General features: G+C 41.4%; 1 protein-coding gene across 3 annotated transcripts in view; it reads right to left on the reverse strand.

Annotated features, from left to right (window-relative positions):
* Window positions 1-4,541: 4,541 nt before the first annotated feature.
* ORC3 (origin recognition complex subunit 3) overlaps window positions 4,542-19,409 on the reverse strand; it is a 37,944-nt gene continuing 23,076 nt past the window's right edge. For 2 of the 3 annotated variants that reach the window (XM_030490907.1, XM_030490910.1), the window contains 7 exons: window positions 15,822-15,955; window positions 13,299-13,384; window positions 12,719-12,816; window positions 11,744-11,885; window positions 7,852-7,968; window positions 6,320-6,399; window positions 4,542-5,117 (listed from right to left, as the gene is read on the reverse strand). In XM_030490907.1, coding sequence (XP_030346767.1) covers window positions 5,012-5,117; window positions 6,320-6,399; window positions 7,852-7,968; window positions 11,744-11,885; window positions 12,719-12,816; window positions 13,299-13,384; window positions 15,822-15,955 — 763 coding nt within the window. In that variant the 3' untranslated portion in view covers window positions 4,542-5,011. The remainder of the gene's footprint in view (window positions 5,118-6,319; window positions 6,400-7,851; window positions 7,969-11,743; window positions 11,886-12,718; window positions 12,817-13,298; window positions 13,385-15,821; window positions 15,956-19,409) is intronic. The other variant, XM_030490909.1, reaches the window with a different exon arrangement.

Genomic DNA, 19,409 nt, shown 5'->3' on the forward strand with positions numbered 1-19,409 from the left:
AATGCAGTTGAAACTTCAGTTGGTAGATGCAGGCATTGATTGGCTCATGCTGATGGTTATGGTATCAGAGAAGCCATGTGATGAACTCTAGTTTTTAGTGAAGGTTTATTCACTTAGTAGTGAGGTTACAAGTTCGGAATTGGGCACATTGCCACAGTATCACAGTATTTTCTGCTCGCTTTCCTGAAACTCAGCTTACCTAAATATGTGGATTCTTCTTAGTCTATTTTCCAAGTCTCAGAAATGGGGAACATATGCTAGAGTCCCTTCTCAGGTTTTATCTGAAGATAAAACCAAAATTTTCAAGGGCTTTAATTCCTGGGTGTTTGTGTTGGGTTTCTCAGTCCATCTCCTTCCTGCTCCTCATTTTTTGCCCTCCTTTTATTGTTAACTTGCCCAGGGTAGAAAAGCCACTACTTCTTGGTGGACCACTGCCCAAACTCCAACATCCTGATACACCTCCTCTGTCTCCTGTGTTCTTATCTTTTCCTTTGGGATAATATTAAGAGTTATAAATAAGAAGTGATGTCATGTCAGCACCCAGCCACTCCTGTGCTGCTCCAAATTAATGCATAATGAGCAGTCTTCTGGCAGATGAAATCCAATGCCACCATGGATGCTCGTGCATCACAGCTGTGGTATGCTTAATTCGTGCCTAGTTTGGAAATGAGATTGCATTCTTTGAAATACTCCATTTTTTTTTAACCTGCTGCTTGTTCTGTCATGGACCTTAAACTGGCTCCTTTTCCTGATCTCGGTGCTGATGTCTGATGTGATGAATTTCACGTGAGTCTTGTTCTAACAGGTGACTTTTTTGTAAGGAAATGATTTGCTGCTTGATTACTTTCGAACGCGTTGGGAAAATTGGGGTGCTGTGGGGAGCAGGCTGGTGCTTAGAAACAAACCTGCTTTCAAGTCAAGTAGAAATGGGTAAGATTCTGTAACTGCTCGGTTCTTGGCACTACATTTTGTGGTGGCCACATGGAGAATATTTGTGTGTAGCTGCAGTCTGCCCAAAAGCCAGGCAAGCTGAGGACAGTTAACGGCAACTTCACAGAGTGAAACCAAAGATCTGGGTTAACCTGGTTTTAAGACAATGATGTGTAAATTCTTTTCAAGCAGCTCTGTTACTGTCTACTTAAAAACCGGTGTGTACATCCTGACTGTCGGGTTTTGTGCCTAGGTGTGAAAGCATGTAACCATAAGATGATTCAGCATTTTTCAAGGTTGAAAAGGAAGGAGATTGCTTCAGTCGTGTGTGCTGATGCTTGCAATCTGCATTTGTACCCTTGAACAGCAAGGCCATTAGCACAATCTGGTTAGAAGCCGTGTTTTGTGAAAGCTCTCTCCCTTCCCCAGTTGGGAATTGGGAAGGATTTAGCTCTGTGATTGCACAGTGGGGAGGAAAAAAGGGAGTATTAAAAAGTTCATGCTCTTGTTGTGAACCAGTGCTCATGACCTTTGTACTGGAAGCCATTCTCTGAGATGAAAAATGTGGGGATGAATGTTTGGCTTGTACAAGCACCTAGCTGGTTCTTGTATTTTACTGCTGTTGTGGGCTCCAAGAGAAAAGTTACCAAGTTTGTGTTTGAAACCACAGTGTGGTAGTGGTGTCGGGGAACAGCATCTGCAGTGGTAGAGAAGCGTGGCAAACTATTCAAAGGAGTTAACTTACTTTGAGGTCTCAGTTTTGGCAGTAGCATTGTTGAAAAGTGTGGCTACTGCAGAATGGGGTATGGTTATCCACGCAGAGGTGGGGCTTTACACTGTGTCATGGTTTGAGAGCCAGTACCACAGTACAAACATTGGGGTGTTTTGGGTGTGTGTATGTCCTGTTTGCAGAGAAGTATCAGCAGAACATGGTGTTACTATGCAGGCAGTTGTAGAAACTAACATTTTAAAATTACATAGTATTTGCAGTTCAAATCTCGCGTGTGTGTATTTCAGCTGGAGTATGTGAGGGTGAGTTTGCAATATTTACAGCAAAAAGTAAATAAATTATATGAGAGGAGCCAAATGTAAAATTGATACTGTATTGCCCGATAAAAGCCTGGTGTTACTAGACCCCCTAGTAGCAAGCACAAGGTGCTTTTTCATGGCTGGAGTGTCTCCTCTGTTCGCGATGGATGTTGGTTCAGAATGCAGCGAAGTTAAGCTCTTTCCAGGCAGGTGGGACTGCAAAGAAAGGCAAACTAAAGGAAATTTATGACCATTCTTTTTCCACTTGTAACTGTCCAACCTTCCTGCCCTCCTTGCTGAAGACCGAAATCACACAGTACTTCTTACATAATTTTAGTCATTTCCCCTTTATACATCTTAAGGTCAGAAGTGCCAAGTACTGAATTAAAACTTTGATCCTGAGAAACCGTATCTAGCATAGCAAATGTGACTGTGTCAAGATTTATTAGTAGTTAAAGGGAAGAAACAGACATTAACTATTAATTTTTCTGTTTTAATGTCATGTTGCCTGTGCGTTTGGGGATTAAAAGCACACGCTGTTGAGGCTTGCTTCTCTTTATTTCCAAATACTTCACCCTCCAGAGGTGTGCATTAGATGGTGTAGGCTGGTCTTGCATTGGGTGATGTGAGGGGAGGGAGCTGCAATAGTTGGCTCCCTGTCCTCATGCAGATAGGTGAGAAGTTTGGCTGTTCTACTGCTCCCTTTCATTTGTCAGGTGCATTTGCAAGATAAATAGGTGCAGTTCAGGATGGAGCTGATCAGCGTTCCCCTCCTCCTCCTGAAATTCCTCCCTTTCCACTGCTTGAAAGCCTTACGTACAAAGGCCGCTAAGATACAGGTCCTCTAGCTTGCCCTCTGAAGTGAGGAACAGTGGAATTTGTTCACCCCCTGAGACTTGGTAGAAGAGAAGATCTTTTGCAGCTGCTCCACTGAGATTGTGAAAGTTCTTGCTGAGTTTTCATCAAGATGTCTCCAAAGTTGTATATTTAGGCAGCATAAAGGCCAATAAACTACTTGTCCTCATTGCCTGGCAACGTTTAGAACCAGGCCCTCCCTTAAGTACAGCAGGAGGTGTGACTGTGGCTCTGCAATTAGAGCAGTTGGAAAATACATGACTCCTACCGTCTCTGAGGGTATTTAAAGCAAGCCTAACCCATCCTGTGCACATTCCTGGGTAACAGCCTGGTTGGTAAGTTACAGGTTCCTGTAATAGCACTTCTCCCCTCCTAGGAGGGATCTGGTTTATGCAAGTGATTCAATCTTCAGTGCCCCAGGCTGTCCTTTTCAGTTGTTTGTGTAGGCTGAAGTGCCAGTGCAACCAAGTGGGAGCATCCGGATTCTACTGACAGGTCAAAGAGGAGGAAAGTGAAGCCTGTAATCCTCTCTAAGGAAACTGAGGAAGGCTGGAAGTTTTCTGGAGGTAAATAGAGTCTCTTTTACCATAAGCTTAAGTAATCACCATTCAACTTTTAAGTGGGCTGGGAGGGACAAAATTTAAACACTTTTCTCTAACTGCAGCCTGTTCCTGTTCCTAGGTGGTAAGACTGACCTGAGGTCTCCACTGAAACTGCTGAAATGCATGTGTCACGGCCCTCAGGAGAGTTCATCAAGGCATGGCACACATGCACGCTTTCCTGCAGGGAAACACAGCTTTCTCCTTTTGGTTTATAAGGCTTTTTCCACAGGTGGAAAACATGGGATGCTGACATTAGCATGAACACATTTGCTCCCCAGAGTCTGAGGGAAATCGATGCTTAATGTGGTAAGAACTGCAGTGTGGCTTTTGAGTTCCAAAGACTGGTCTGGTTAGCCACCCCCATGCTGCTCTGATACCTGGCATCGGGTGTAGGTTTAGGTTTTTCTTAACCTCTGCTTCCTGGGGACCAGAACTCCAGCGCTGACCATGGTTTTCCAGTGCTTCACCACAGCACTTCATGGCTTTTGTTACAGTATCAGGCACTGATCTGCAGCTTACTCTAGGCAGAGAGCAGCAGCTCTCTGGTCTGCCCTGATGACCAAACGAATCAGCAGCAGCTTTGAGCCACTCCAGTCCTGTTCCACAAAGGGGGCAGCATTAGTAACCTACACCCAGATGTAGGCTCTGCTCTATGCAGGCAGAAGCTCAGAGAGCGCACCCTGGGCTTGCTACTGCCCCGGGCTGAGTGGCAGGGAAGGTTCTTTCACTGAGAATCTGTTGGATGAGCAGTGCTTTCACACTCTTAACCAATAGCTGTTATTTTTCACATAGCTGTTTCCTTTGCTTTCCTATAGTACACATCCTCAGCAAAGAGAAAAGTTGCAGCATTTACTTCAGGTGTGGATTTTACTACCTTCCTCCAGCATGCATGATTGCCATGGTCTCATTTAGTCTGTGCTGACACACGTTTCCCTGACAGCAAGTCACCCACTGCTAATCAACTTCAGTAGAAGAAGGGAATGGTTTAAACAGTTTGCTTTTGATATTCTCAAAGAGCAAAAACTTGTACCTTCAAAATAATTCCACCCCTTTCTCCTCATGAAGGAGTTTTCAGGGTGTTATAAGCAGTTGTGGTTCAAAGAACACGCAGCAGAACACGGAAGCTTTACTGTCTTTCTTAGCATACCAGCTTTATTTATTTTTAAATGTGTAGTTCAAGGATCTGGAAGGCATTTTATCATGACAACTCAATTCCCATCAGCTTATGAGCAAGTTACTTAATACTGCTTCATCAGTTCTGGAGCTTACGCAGCCAGTGTTGTCCTTTTTGGCTTGCTAGCCTGAATTACATCAGTATAGTGTTAAATATCAGACATCAAAGATGAAAACTGGCACAGCAACACAGTGTTTGGAACATGAGCATTATGAGAGCAGTACATCACACAGGGATGGTGAGCGTTAAAAACCAACAGTGCTATTCAAGCCTACCCAGGCACTCAGAATGTATCTATCTCACAACATTCGCTCATCACTGACTTCGACTCGGTATGCGAAGTTACAAGGACTGGGGTAGTGGGAACACAGCTGTTGCGCGGTGGGAGAAAGAACAGGTTTACTGAGATCCTGGTGGCACATTAACAGCCTCCCCATGTCAGCCGTGCCACGTGGTCTGTTTTCTGCTTGCTGGGCTTTATGAAGCCCAAGAGTTCCAGTTCAGAGACAGCACGAATAAAACGAGCACTGGATGTTTCAGATAAGGAAATTGCTCTTTTTATGACATGTATTGATGGAGACAGCACTTGCTCTAGGAGGGCAAGATCTCTTAAATCATGGTAAGCACTGTTTACACTAAAATTGTTGGGGAAGAGGGCAGAGCATGATTTGCCTACAGAAGCACAAGTCTTCAATCTAACCACCTTTTGCTAGGTGCAAACTATGTGGCAACAAAGGGAGCTCCTTTCCCCACTGCTAGAACACACTTAAGCCTACGAAGATATTAATTTTGTAGTCTGTCAGAAGAAGAAAGAATTCTTACTTCCATGTCTCCTGACAAAACAATGGGAAGTTAGATAATTACAGAGATATTTTTGGGGGGGTTTCATAAAACAGCACCACCTTTTCTATACTCCTCACTATATGTTTCTTGCTGCCTTCCTGACACACAACTATATATCCTTGAGTTAAATAGAGAATTTAGTTTTGTGTTAATTATCAGCAGACCTGTAAAAAAGGCCGCCTACTAAAGGAAGGCTAGGTGAAGTTTTACAGCATAGAAGTATTCTTCCTGTAGTTGATAAACATCCTTTTGTACAGCTAGTGATAGCTCTGTGGCAGCACTACTGTTGTAGCCACGAGTTTTGGCTCTAATGCTCATCCTTTAGACATTTTTCAGACCTCAGTTAAGAATCAGTACGAAGTGAGAAGCAGAATGCGTGTTTCAAGGGAACTAAAGATCTCAAGTCTCAGGTACTAGAACTCAGGGCTTCTACTGAGGACACTACTTGTATAATCATTTCTTCTGCTAATGCTTCCATCTTCCTCATCATAAACTCCTATCTCTGTTTCTTCATCTGCTCTCTAGGTCACAGCTATCTGACCCTCTGTTCCCCAGTAATGTCAATCTCCCCCCATACAGCAGCTGTACCAACTCTCAGATGATTTAACTGAGTAGAACAGCTTCAACTTGGTTTACAGTCTGTTGGTTCCATTTCAGACTCAAACAGCTCCCATGGTCAGAAGCTGCTCTCTTACCTCGCCACCCCCAGCCCAACTGCTGATCAGCTGATGTATTTCTGTGACATTTCCAGTACATTAACGCTGTTTAAACCAGCCTTATTTCCTGGAATTAGTTATCAATGCACATGAAGCTGAATTTTAAAAATCTACGTTCGTTAATCCTGTGATTACCAAATGTCAAACTTGAGAGCAATGAGAAAGGATACTGGATGATATCATCCACCTGGTCTGAGGAAGCTGCATCTGCATTTGGTCCCTCAACTGCCGTCACCACTGTTGAGAAAGCCTAGAAAGGGAAAAGCAGCACAGATTTGACATGTCACAGACAGAGCTTCATATAAAACAATGAGCTCTGAGCTGATGACTATCAGGAGGAATGAGATCTTGGAATAGCAACTCCACAAGAATGTCAGTTTAGCAGCCATCAAAAGAGCAAGCAAGGTTACACATTAGCATGGCAGGAATACAGAATGAAAGACCTCATTCTCTGACTCGTGTGCCTGCATTTTAAATCCCAGTACAGTTCTGGTCCCTGGCCTGTTCTCAGAAACAATACAAAACTGAAAAACATTCTCAAAGCGAGACTGCTTAAACATGGGAAAATGAAGGAGATTTTTTGGCTATGAAAAAACCTGTAAAACTGAGGGACAGCAAGAAGCTTCTGTCCACTTTTAGTGCCAGTACACAAACAAGGCAGCAGCAAACAACACAGAACAAGTAAAAGGAATGTCCTCTGCACTGCCTGTAGTTAAGCTACAGCATTTCTTGCCAGAGGATGCTGTGGTTGCTAAAAAGGTACACTGGTAATATAATCCAGATAGGCTTATGAGATAGAGAAACCACTGCCGTTTAGGAAACAGTAGAACTAAAACACAGAATCCTAGAATGGTTTGGGTTGGAAGGGACCTTAAAGCTCATCCAGTTCCAACCCCCTGCCATGGGCAGGGACACCTTCCATTAGACCAGGTTGCTCAAAGCTCCGTCCAACCTGGCCTTGAACACTGCCAGCGATGGGGCAGCCACAGCTTCTCTGGGCAACCTGTGCCAGTGTCTCACCAACCTCACAAGAAAGAATTTCTTCCTAGTATCTAATCTAAATCTCCCCTCTTTCAGTTTAAAGCCATTACCCCTGTCTTACCCTACATGCCCTTGTAAAAAGTCCCTCTCCAGCTTTCTTCTAGGCCCCCTTTAGGTACTGGAAGCTGCTCTAAGGTCTCCCCCGAGACATGACTGTTAGCTAGGGCGTATTTGGAGAATGTTATCATATTCATGTACGTTCTCTTGTTACACTCCTCCCCGCTTTTGGTCACATCACAGACAGGATATCAGGCTAGAAAGACCTTTGCTCTTCCTCAGCACAGGCATTTTCTCCAAGAGCCCCACACTTGGCAAGCACCAGCATTTGCCTGAAAGTTTCCATAGAAGTGTCACAGAAGACTTAAAAGAGAATCAAAAAAAAAAACAACCGGTAACTTTGTGAAGCATAAGATCAGATCTGTGCCGAGCATAAAATAGAAGCAGGAGATTTTCATCACAGAGTAATAATGCTGTAAATAAATGATTCACAGTAGTCAGAGGAAGCCTCTGTGGGCTGGTGATTGGATTCTTGCACAGGAGGGACTGAGGTGTGCAATGATTTAAGCTGTCAAAAGAGGCACTAAAGAAAAGCAGACATGCAGCAAAAGGATAAATCAGAATAGTGAGAGCAGGTAAAGACCCTGTTTGCACTGTCACATACCTCTAACCAATCAACAAGGTTAATCAATCTGCCACACTCCAAGTGAAGCTTGTACACAATGCATATGTCAGGGGCTTTATTAGAAATGCTTCCGCCGTCACTCTTCAAAGCTTCATTCTGACGAAAAGGAAAGAATGCAGTAGCTTCGATCAGCTCTTAATCTTGAACAGTTTTAAGGGCTACATAGGCCATTATTTCAGGAAATTCACATGGCAGGTATTTAAACCAAATATTTACTGTTTGTGTGGTTAATGGCAAGTTGAGGGTACAAAGGAAAAAAGAACAAAACAGGAAAATAAGCAAGCACACCATTAAAAACAAACACCAATAAAACACCACGCAGCTACTTCACTCCTGGTGTTGCTTCTACAGTTTTGTACACTTACAGAGTCTCTAATGAGTGATTATCTGATTAGGCTTTTCCCCCAATTCTTTTGCAAGTTCTGTTTACATATCAGGAGGGAAATATTCTGTTCTATGGATTCAGGAAAAGAAACTAGTCAGGATTTGCCTCAGACTGTACTATGTAGAAAAGTGTCTCTTCCCCTCCACCCCTCAAAAGGAAAAAGGAAATCTTAGTACAGATCTATCAGATATACTAAAAAGCAGAATTACTTCTCTCATCTCAGTTTTATCCTTGAAATGTAATGATCATTTCTCTCTGGCTTGAAACTCAGCAGCTATAAAGGCAAAAATCTGATTCCTCACAAACTACTCTGTATGTCAGGAAATTCACGTCATCAGCAGTGAACCATTTACTTGAGAAGTAAAAAAGCCACTTGAGCCAGAAGCAAGAGCTGCAGCAACATTTCGTATCGGTTCATGGTTCTTTTTTCCAGTTTTCAGTTTCATGCACTCTTAAGAATGAAAACACCCACTGACCATTCCTGTCAGTTCACAGAAATTTTTGCTGAAATGCTTTTAGATGCTAGTAAAATATGCAAGTTACTTTTGGGAGGTGTGTGAAGCCCTAGCAAGATGCCTCCATAAATAAATGCTTTTCAAGATAGAAAAGAAGGTTGGGCAAAGAATGTGACTTTGCTCAAGAATCTCTAGCCTACCTTTCACAACTCTCAAACCCTGCAATTTGTGAGACTCAGGTTCAGTTTGGACTCCAGCACTTTGGAGGCATCTCACAGTTTCCAGAAAGCCTGACAATTGTCAAGCTCAGTTATTCTGTACAAGGATCACAGAAGCTGCAGAGATTAGGTTAACATCTGTCAGTTCATCCAAATGGTCTCCAGACAATTCACAGTAAGACGGCTGAGCCCTCAAAATGTTACAATCCAGACATTAATTTACCAGACTATAGTTCAGGAGGGTACCATAGCAGTTTCAAGTACTGCTGTGTTAGTAACCAGCACAGGTGAAGTTACACCTTCTGGCTGATATAGTGGCTCACCAGTGCCCAGAAGGATAACCCAAGGCCTTTCTCTTTTCCCCTCTGCTACTTCACCTAACTCTGTGGCTTCCTACCACTCACCCTTGTGCCAACGCTGGCATTGCTGGATGCTTTGCATTGATTTTCTAATCTCAAGAACAGTTACCACTATCAAGAGAGGATGCAACTTCTAGAGCAACTGCACTCTCCTGGAACAGGTTCATCTAGAGAAATTAGTATCTAGCTGGACCACACATAAGTGCTGAGAATGATCCAGGAAAGATACTGCTCTGGCACTGCAGGGGCTCTGCCAGCACCTGGAAGAGTTCAGCGTCACTTGTGATAACTAGGCCAAGTCTTTACAGCGTAGCAGGAGGGACTGCGTGCAGGGAAACCTCAGCTTCCTGAGGCAGCAGCACACGTGCTGTGCTGAGAGGAAATAACTACACAGACAGGCAGGAAGCTGCCCTAGAACAGGCAGCAGTTGTGAAACCACCAGTACAGCACCACAGAGGTGCTGCTTCAGAAAGAGCGAGGCAGTGGGCACAATCCAGAACACTGTTGATGAGGGGTTCCTCTTGCTTGACCCTGACCCCAGAAGCAAGACAGAAGACAGACTCATCCCTTGCTCTGGAATTAGCGTTACTCTCTTTCCAAAGCACCAAATGCATGTACTATCTCCTTTCCCCGATAAGGGAGCTTAATTGGAACTTGAGGATTTTCATTTCACAGCAATTAAAGTATCTTTGTGGGTAACAGGGCTCATTCCTTGAGATCAGTGTGAAAATTGCCCTTCCTACCCAAGGTCAAGATCAAAACTTGCATGACCATCTAAACCCTGGGAAGATCCAAGATCAGATTTCCTTGTGCAGTGCCTTGCTGCTATTCCAAGTTACAACTTGCTGAATTTTCAAGGGCTCAGTGAAAACAGAATTACACTTTTTTTTTGGCAGTGTTTTTTGTTTGTTTCAGAATAAGCATGATCCTTGGCTCATGTTTTGCTAAATAAATAACTGGTCTGGATTCCTGTAAGAAAGGCATCACATACTAATCATTTGCGGGTACTCCACTGAAGCAGATCCTTTTCTGTCATTGCCCCATGGAAGGAACAGCTCGAGAGAACTTTGCTCTGGTTATGGCCCAGGAAAGTACAAGCCATTCAGAAGTCACGGATACAAACAAGAAAAAAATACTTCTTTGAGTCACATGGATTAAAATGCAAAGCAAGGTACTCAGCCAGTACTGCTGCTGTTAGAAACTATGCCAAACCTTCACAATCTACTTGGAAAACATCAGAAATATGTTAAAGCACGTCAAAGAACAAAGTGCAGGATGACAGAGGGCTTTAAACCCTGTCAACTCATCAAAGAGAATACTTATTAAACACATCAGTAGGTAGATTTTGCTAGCTTTCCTAATCTATATTTTTACAGGTTTTCGAAAACTATAAATGACTGAGGTTCGTATTAGGTCTCTTTAATGGTACCCACTTGCTAACTACTGTTTTCACAAATAAGCTCTTTAAGTGGTTTTAGAAATAGCTCCTGCACACAGCAAAACTGACAGCCATCGTTCCAATAGAGGCACGGTGCCAACAAACCCAGTATGAATCGGGTTGTAGATTTCAAAGACTGATCTTTATCAAGTATGACTCCTGGTAAGTGCTGGCTTTGATTCAAGTAACATATAATCACTCAGCTCCAGCTACAACCAATTGTTTTTCTTCAAAACTGTAATCACAATTTTAAGGGAAATGTTAGGGCACAAGGATAACTCCAAGTAGAGTCTATAATCAAGGACAAAACAAAGAAATGTATGGTCACTCCTTTTCCAGATCCTGCTCTATTTCTTTCTTTTGGTCATCCTGTGAATTTGATTTAGGAAAGAAGTGGAAAAAGGGCTGTTTTTCTTCTCTAGAAAAGGGCAGGGTTAAGTAATAGAATCAATGACAATCCTTCTCTTGGACTTTGAAAATACATAATGTCAATACTCAACAGATATTAGAGTAAATAGAAAATCAACATACTCCTTTAAATATGCCGTATTTAAGCTATTGTTAATGTCATCACTCTGCCTGAACAGAGTCTTCACCTTACAGCAAGTCTACACAGTGAGGACTAAGCATGAGCCCTTTAAAGGAAGTCCCTGGAAAGAACCACAGACACTGTATTTTTCCCCATGGACAGTCATCCCATTTGTAATGGGGGACAAAATTACTTCTCTGCTACATCAACAGGAGGAAGAAAAGATCAAGACTAGAACAGGCTCTGGAAAAATGGATTCCCCACATAGAACCCTTTCCATAATTAGCTGCTTTATTTCGGCCAGCCAGATTCCCCAGCTCTTTGCAAACTCCCCAGTTGCTTATCAACACTAACTTGCTGGTTCTCTGCAAAACAGCTGAATGTGTGCCAAGCTTCATGAAACAGCAAAACTCAGCCTTACACACCATCATCCCGTGTAGCCTTCAGAAACCACTCCAGCACCACGAACAACTCACTTGTTTCTTACCTTCAGGTAGCTGTATGGGTTATTCAAAGCTGTATGAAGTGCAATCCTCGGAGCAGCATTCAAGTGCCCACGAAGAACACTGGCTGTGTTGAAATATACTATCTCATGCAGAGTCTTGTGGTCTGCAGGAACAAGGTAATTCCTGAAAAAGCAACATGAGGTATGGGGGAAGGAGGGGAGATACAAGCTTTACCTTAAGGGAAACAACAGAAGTCTACTGCAGTTAAAGACTACAAGAATGTATGTTTCCCCACCAGTACTGACAAATCTCTGAAAACCGAGATGAACAGTGCTGAAACCAACTTTTAAGCAGGGAAGTTTGTTATTATAAACTCTACATCTAATGGATTTAGTGTAGCTGGGCCACTGACAACAAATAAGGGCAGCAGCTGAAATGCTAATACCACTCATGTACTCCACAGGTCTTGCTTAGCCATCTCAAAGCTTTGTGGTGAGTCTCTGCTCGTCATTGTCTTTATATGTGAAGCTTTTTTCTTGGCACAGTCATACTTCTGTTACCTTCTCTGCCCCCCCACTCCAGCCTCTATAATTAACAAGTGCCTTCATCTCTTCCCCCATGCCAAGCCTTTCACATTTGCTGCTACAGAGCTGCCTCCAAACCCCTTTCTGCTTTGCCTTGCTCACCGAAACAGTTCCCAAAATGCACAGGATATCACACTTGACATCTATAATTTCATAAGTAGAACAGATCAGCAAAGATTAGGGTAAAAACTCTCAACTCTACTTTGCCACATATACCCAGTTCCTCCCTCAACTTTCTTCTGTAGCCAGTTACGTATTTTTTTTAATTGTTATTTTTAGAACCCTCAACAAAGAAAGAAGAGGAAGGAAAAAAAAACGTGCTCCATTCTGCAGAGACCAAACCACAGTTTTGACAAGATTAACATGTTCGCAAGATTTCTGTCACAAGTTACGGTGCAAACTAATACGGGAACATAAAACAGGAAGGCTCACCTTACAAGACTGTCTATATAGTCAACAACTTCAAAACGAAGCATTTCAAACTTTGTCAGTTTCTTAGATCGCCTTGAATCCTTCAACTCCAACAAGGTCTTTAAAAAAAGAGTGGTGCATAAAACTACATGGGAGGTAGTTATTCTCCGGAGAACACAATCTATATGCTTAACATGTATAATTAATCTTTGCTGGCATGTCTTCACTGGTGATGTCTGAAAGTGTGATCGTGCAGTTATTTTTATTTAGGCCAGTGTATTCAGTTCTCAAAGTGGTAGGAGTTTGGGAAACTCAAAGAAATATGTGTTAGGCAGAATGTGTCATTTACAAGTTAAATAAGAAGAAACCCCCTAATTTGCATTTTAAAATCCTAGTTTATGACAGATATTTTCTATAATTGTCATTGTGCCAGGTGGGCCTGACATACACAGTTGCTACTTATTCATTCATTTTTAAGAAGAGTTACTTATACACAACCTTTACTCAGAGCTCCAGCAAGCTGGGAAGAACTAACCACGGACAAGTACATCTTAAACGATTCAGTTAAGGAACTAGTCAGTAAAGCCTACGCAGGCCTAACCTTCTGAAGATGATAAAGGTCTGTCTTCTTCTGGAGCTCCTTTTGTGACGATACGGACACATCTTGTTCTTGGAAAGCTTCTGCTACTAGAACAAAACTAATGTTTGATATGTGGGGTAAACTTTTCCTGACTACCTATATAGCCCCCTTGCCCCTAGAAGCAACCTGAGAAGTGTTCAGCTAACACAGACCCAAACACAGGCAGCTTTTGAGTCTTGTACCTTCTGACAGAGAGTTAAACAAGGACTCTGCAGTGCAGCTTCACCAATGGTAATTAAGTAACCGGAGCAATTCAGCCCTGAGCAAAGATCCAGCACAAGCCTTGCACAGCACTTGAATTGAGCACTTATGTCATCCTAGGTCATACTCTTAATATCTGTAAATTGGACAGATTAGTACTAGATACCACTGATGCTTTAGGAGTGTTCAAAAATCCAATCACTGCATACATATCTCTTCTCATGCGCAAAACCCACTATGTAAGAAATGAGTTCTCCGTACTTAAGGCAGAAACTGCAACCAGAGCAGCAAACGTAGCATGCTAAGTTATTTCACTGTTCAGTGCTATTCTCAATTTATAACAAAACTTTGTTTTCACAGCCATGTAGTTTGTTGATCAACTGCACCAATAATTAGTAATTTTTAGGTAAAACCAAAGAAGCAAAACCTCCCGAATCACCATCAATGGCAGGATGAGCGATAATCAATCAGAATCAAAACAAAAGGTAACTAGATTTCTTGCCTTACTTATGAAGATGGTAATAAGATGGAGATTCCACCTACAGATCACAGGTAGAGCTCCAATCAGCTGTGACAATCACAATATAAAAGCTTTCTGGTGACCTACATAAAATGAGTTGGTATTTTCCAGTACCCCGTGGACATTTGCATTTGTGTTGAAGACTCCAAAACATAGAACTTCCTCTCTCCACTACTGCACCAATACATTTCATGATATTTTTTATCAAATCCTTCAGCTCAAAATAGACTAAGCATAAGAGTATTTTGTTTCCTCAAGCTTCATGTTTTCATTTTTTCCAGTTCATGAGGCAGTTGGGAAGATGGACTTTGTTGTTGTTAACAATAAAAAATAAAGAATTTTGGACTATCTTTTCACTCCAAGAGCTCTGTGGGAGATGTGGGTACATAACATTTTCGGCAGACTGCTGAAAACTCCCACTAAAGATCAACACAGTCACAGAAACACACTAGAAGTAGCCACCTATTCATGTAGAGTTTATCCTAACTTCCCCTTCTCACTTTTTCATTATAGCTGAAGGGCACTTTGAAAACAAACTAAGACCCTTCATGGATTCATTAGATCATCTCTGCTTTAAAAATACCTTCAAATCCTACGCGAAAATAAATACTGCCTTTTTCTTCTATAGTTCTGCATGTCCCTGAATTCCCAGAGTTGTTCTCTTTTATTACCTCAAAGTGAAAGTCAAGCTACTTAAAAGCCTGTTGCTTCTTTTTTCCTAAACTAGACCAACCTTTAGGTTTTCCATCATAGTTCAGATCCTTCAGTGCTGTTGTCTTCAGTGACATATACAGCTTTTTCAAAGTGATCACCTATTTCTTGCACCACAGCCCTGCTGTTACTACATCTATTCAAAAATACATGGTACATGCAAGAGCCAGTTTTTCTAAACAAGCCTCAGTTAACCCCAGAGCATTACGTGACTACTTTGATTAGTATTAGACTGCATTTGGTGGAGATTATTGTCTACTTGTCCAAATGCTGGGTAGCAACCACCCTGATAATGAACTTAATTTAATAGGCATAAAGCAGAACAGATAATAACCACTTCATCTCTAAATGCTCATAGGGGAGCACTACTGTAGTTCAGGGGAGGCAATGAAATTCCTATTCCAGAAGAATGCTGGAATACGTCATATTCCTGTTTCAGAAGCAATACGGCACTAATCTGCCTCTGAAAGACAGAAGGCTGCTGCTCATTTGCCTTACTAAACTTTCAGATACCATGAACAATCAAATACATGGGCCCGACAAGTTACAGCCTGCCAGCAGAGCCCTGACAACTTGGGCTGTGCCCTGGCAACAACAGTGCCCTGGCACTTGGTGTCCTAGCTCTTATGTGAATTTAACTGAACATGCAGGTGAAAGAACTTTATATATACTTGAATTAATTACCGTGTCACAAGGAAGTCTGCTCCTATATATCTCTCAATATCTGGTTTTATTTGTTAAATGCTTTAAACAATTGCAACATCTGGTAAAATGCTCAAAGTATACGTATGACAGATTCAGTGAGTAATGTTTGCTGATCTGCCCAATTTCTTATCTCACATCACTTTTCCACATTATAAAAAGCATGAACCACATACCAATAAAGACCCAACACTTCCTGATTTTGTGCATGTATTTAAAGAAACAATCCTGAAAAATCTGATGGTTTGATACAATGACAGGATATCACCAGGGAAAATTATACCTATTGGTCAGATTATAAACCAGCTTTCCTATAATCTGCAATGGAATGTTCGATGATACACACCCACCTTCTAGTTTATGAAACTGGGTCAAGAACTCCTTCAACTTCCCTATTGCTTTATCAAACTCGTTTCCAGAAGATGACACAAGTATCTCCACACACTGTTGAAGCATTGTTTCCAAATCAGACTTATTCAGCATCCTAAAAGACACAATTGTTGGCTGAAGTTGAAACGCAGAATGATGAAACAGTTTTCAATGTTCTTAGTTGGAAAAATGTTAAAAGATAATTGGAAAAACTCCTTTTAAAAGAGAAAACTTTCAAGATTTCAAGCATTCAGTCTTGCAGTAATTTCTTTCCTTGCTGTTGTCGACAGAAGGAAACAAAGTAACTTGGACAGATGTCCTTTACATTTTCCTGCAGAACTGACAATGAAAGCTTTCCTGATATTCTGCTTAAAAACACTTCCTGGATACAGAGTTACAATGTTTGAAACTGTGACTCTGATTAAAAGAAGTATGAGGGGTTTGTAAATCATTCCCAAGAACGGTTCATGAAATAGTAAAAAAAATGAGATTAGTATGTGTTCACACAGCCACAAAATCCATTACTCTGTGTTCAGAGTGATTCGCAAGCAAAACCCTAATTGCTGTTTTCTGTATTTGGTCACTATAAGCCTAAAACCTAACCACCACTAGAATCACTGAGGTTGGAAGAGACCCCTTGAGATTATCTAGCCCAACATCCAGCCATTTACTTATCTTTAATTATGTATTAGGGCATTTTATAAACATCACCAAGCACTGCTCAGTCTCAGAATCTTCACTTAAAAGATACCAAAGCAAGTCCTTGCAAACATCCATAAATGAAATCCAGATTGCAGTCATTGCATCAAGCTAGTACCACTACACAGGCATGGAACTTTCTTCACTCAATGTGAGAGGTTCCCATTGCTAAACACTCTGGTTCTGAACAATCACACATCTGTAATATCTGCTGTTCCTAGGAGCCCTTCCCAGCTTATTCTTGTGGTTTTGCTTTGTCTTATTGAAAGCAAAGCTGCTAACAGTCTAAGGATTTTAGTTTAGAAGACATGAAAACCACAGCTACACGAAAAAGGGAGCATGACAGAAGAATGAAATGATGGTGATCAGTGTGTCAGGGAGTGCATCTCCGTATCAGCCACCTAAACATTGACTAAGAGAGATTTAAGGAAGAATTTAGGAGAGGCTGGGGAAGCTTCATGGATGTCCGGAAGAGCAATTGCAAATTGATCTCTGGTTTCTAACTGGCAGTTGATGCTAAATGCTTGTAAATGCGACAATTTGAAACTTCAGTTTATCTGATTCCGGGTTATGGATTTTTGCAAGTCTGGTGTTGCTTTCGGATACACTTGTTTTGTACAGAAAAGCGTGAGGAGTTAACAACAGAAGGGGTGACCTTGAGCACACAAAAGGCTAGAAAACATTTTGAAACTGTCTTGTAGAAAATAATGGGTAAACAAGACAGCCTTCTTCCAGGCCAGACAAAACACTGCAATAATTAAACACCTAAGATAGAGAGAGGATAACCAAATTTGGAGATCTATGAAAGAACAATTTATTTTAGTAACATTATTCAAAAAGAAGCTGAAAGTTCTGGAAAAAAATATTTACCACAACAATGGGACCACAGAGCCCAAAGAGCAAGCAAGAAAATGGTTATCACCTATCAGAAACATGAAAGGATCCTTTTAAACCTTTTGGTCTTGAGATTACTGAAAGGTATGACAGGTATCAGAGAGTGGGGTTAAGATTTTAATTCAGTTAGGAGACAGGCTTAAAGCAGAAAGGAAAATCTCAGATCATCCGAAGACAGTAAATAAATCTGTCTCTGATTATTCAGAGGCAAGTTAAGAAAGAAAGGAAGATAGGATGAAGTCCACAGAAATTCTTTCTGAATGCTGAAGTGGGGAATCATCTGAAGAAGTGGTAACAGAGATTGGTCAACAACAAAATGACAACAGTCACAGAAGGGTGGGACTGTGATAAGCAGCATGTGCTGAATGGCCTCGATGAGTGACACACAAAAGCAGTCGGCAGTATCTAGAAGAGCAGAGTACAGCATCTAGACAGAAGACAATAGTTCAGACAGTCCTCAAAAGTTTTGCCACCTAAAAGCTTGACCAGATGTCCCAGCCAGTTAGCTCCCCATAACCAGTCAGGGGAGACACACTCCAACATCTCTTAATCTTATCTGATTGCATTAATCCAATGTGAACTACAGCTCACACACGCTCTCTGTCTCCCTATTATATATTTTAAGACTCTAGACAACTAGAGTAAAGTAGAATAACTATTCTCTAGATTGCTAAAGTTAGATAACCTGAAACACCATCTTTGGAGAGAGCACTTTTAGCAGAACGGATAAAAGCCAGTCCAAGGACAGGCTGAAGTATAAAAACAACCAACCAACCACAAAAGGAACTCAATGCAACAACTGAAAACACCACATTCAAACATAAGGGAGGGTGAAAGAGAGTCTTCGTTAGAAACAGAGAAATAAGCTGATCAAAAGCTTCTCTGTTTTTTACTTTCTAAATACAAGCAAAAAAAGATGGACCCCAGAAAAACACTGACAAGAAGAATAAGGGATCGGAAAAAGCAACCATAAGGGTATCAACAGGTGATGTGGCCCCTCAGGAGGCAGAGATATTAAGGAACAGTGACTAACTTCCATACCTGAGCAAAGGAGAGAAAAAAAGAAGATTGTGAGTAGAAGGGGAAAGATCACATTTCATCATTTTCTTCTAAAAGACAGCAGCAAGATTCTATGCAGAAAAAGCAGAGACAAGTATGCGTACAATGGAAAAGAGAGTTCAAGCTGAAAGAGGAAAAAATAATAATCATGGCTAGAATCCCAAGTATTTGAAGGAATTGGGTTGAAGTAGTTTTGTAAAAAAAATAAAAATAAAAATTGAAGAGTACCTGGATTAGGAAAAAAAAAAAGGGAATTAAACAGATAAGGATAAAGGGGGAGCAAGCCAGAATCTGATGGCACCATCAACTTTGAGACAGGAGAAGAGACAGATGAATTAAAAGTGCAAGAAAGCAAACTAAACATAACAGGAGAAAAAGGAGAGGAAAAAATAGCAAAGAGTTATTAGAGATTACAGAACAGACTGTACAGGAAAACGAGCACTGGTGGGCAAGGGGTGATAGGTGATTGAGTGCAGTCAATATTCAGTGAGTCAGAGAAGGATTAAGGAGGAAATAATGTAGAAATCACAAATCAAGAATGTAATCCTTTCAAAGGGATGAAGGCAAAGAATATAGTGCAGTGGCGATGTATAAGAGTATGTTTCCTTGTGTATATGAGCCCAGAAAGTTTTCCTCCACCCACCACCGAAATGGTTTTTCTATGCAACTTTACTGTCAGACACATAAAACCTCACAGGCTTGGAGGCTCTGGAAGAGGCAGTTATGGTAACGGTGTTGCATCAGAACTGATGTATTATGGCAAACAGCCACTTGCCATAATAAAGCATATTTAAAAGTCTGTAGCTGCAGCATTGCGATTGAATGATTTTTCATTAAGAAAAATGGCCTAGATGACTTTTCCATTTTCAGCACTGACAGTCAGACAACCCAAGTGGAGGCCCTCCTAAAGTCCTAAG

The sequence above is a fragment of the Strigops habroptila genome, chromosome 6 (genome assembly GCF_004027225.2).
Source record: "Strigops habroptila isolate Jane chromosome 6, bStrHab1.2.pri, whole genome shotgun sequence".
Classification (NCBI taxonomy): domain Eukaryota; kingdom Metazoa; phylum Chordata; class Aves; order Psittaciformes; family Psittacidae; genus Strigops; species Strigops habroptila.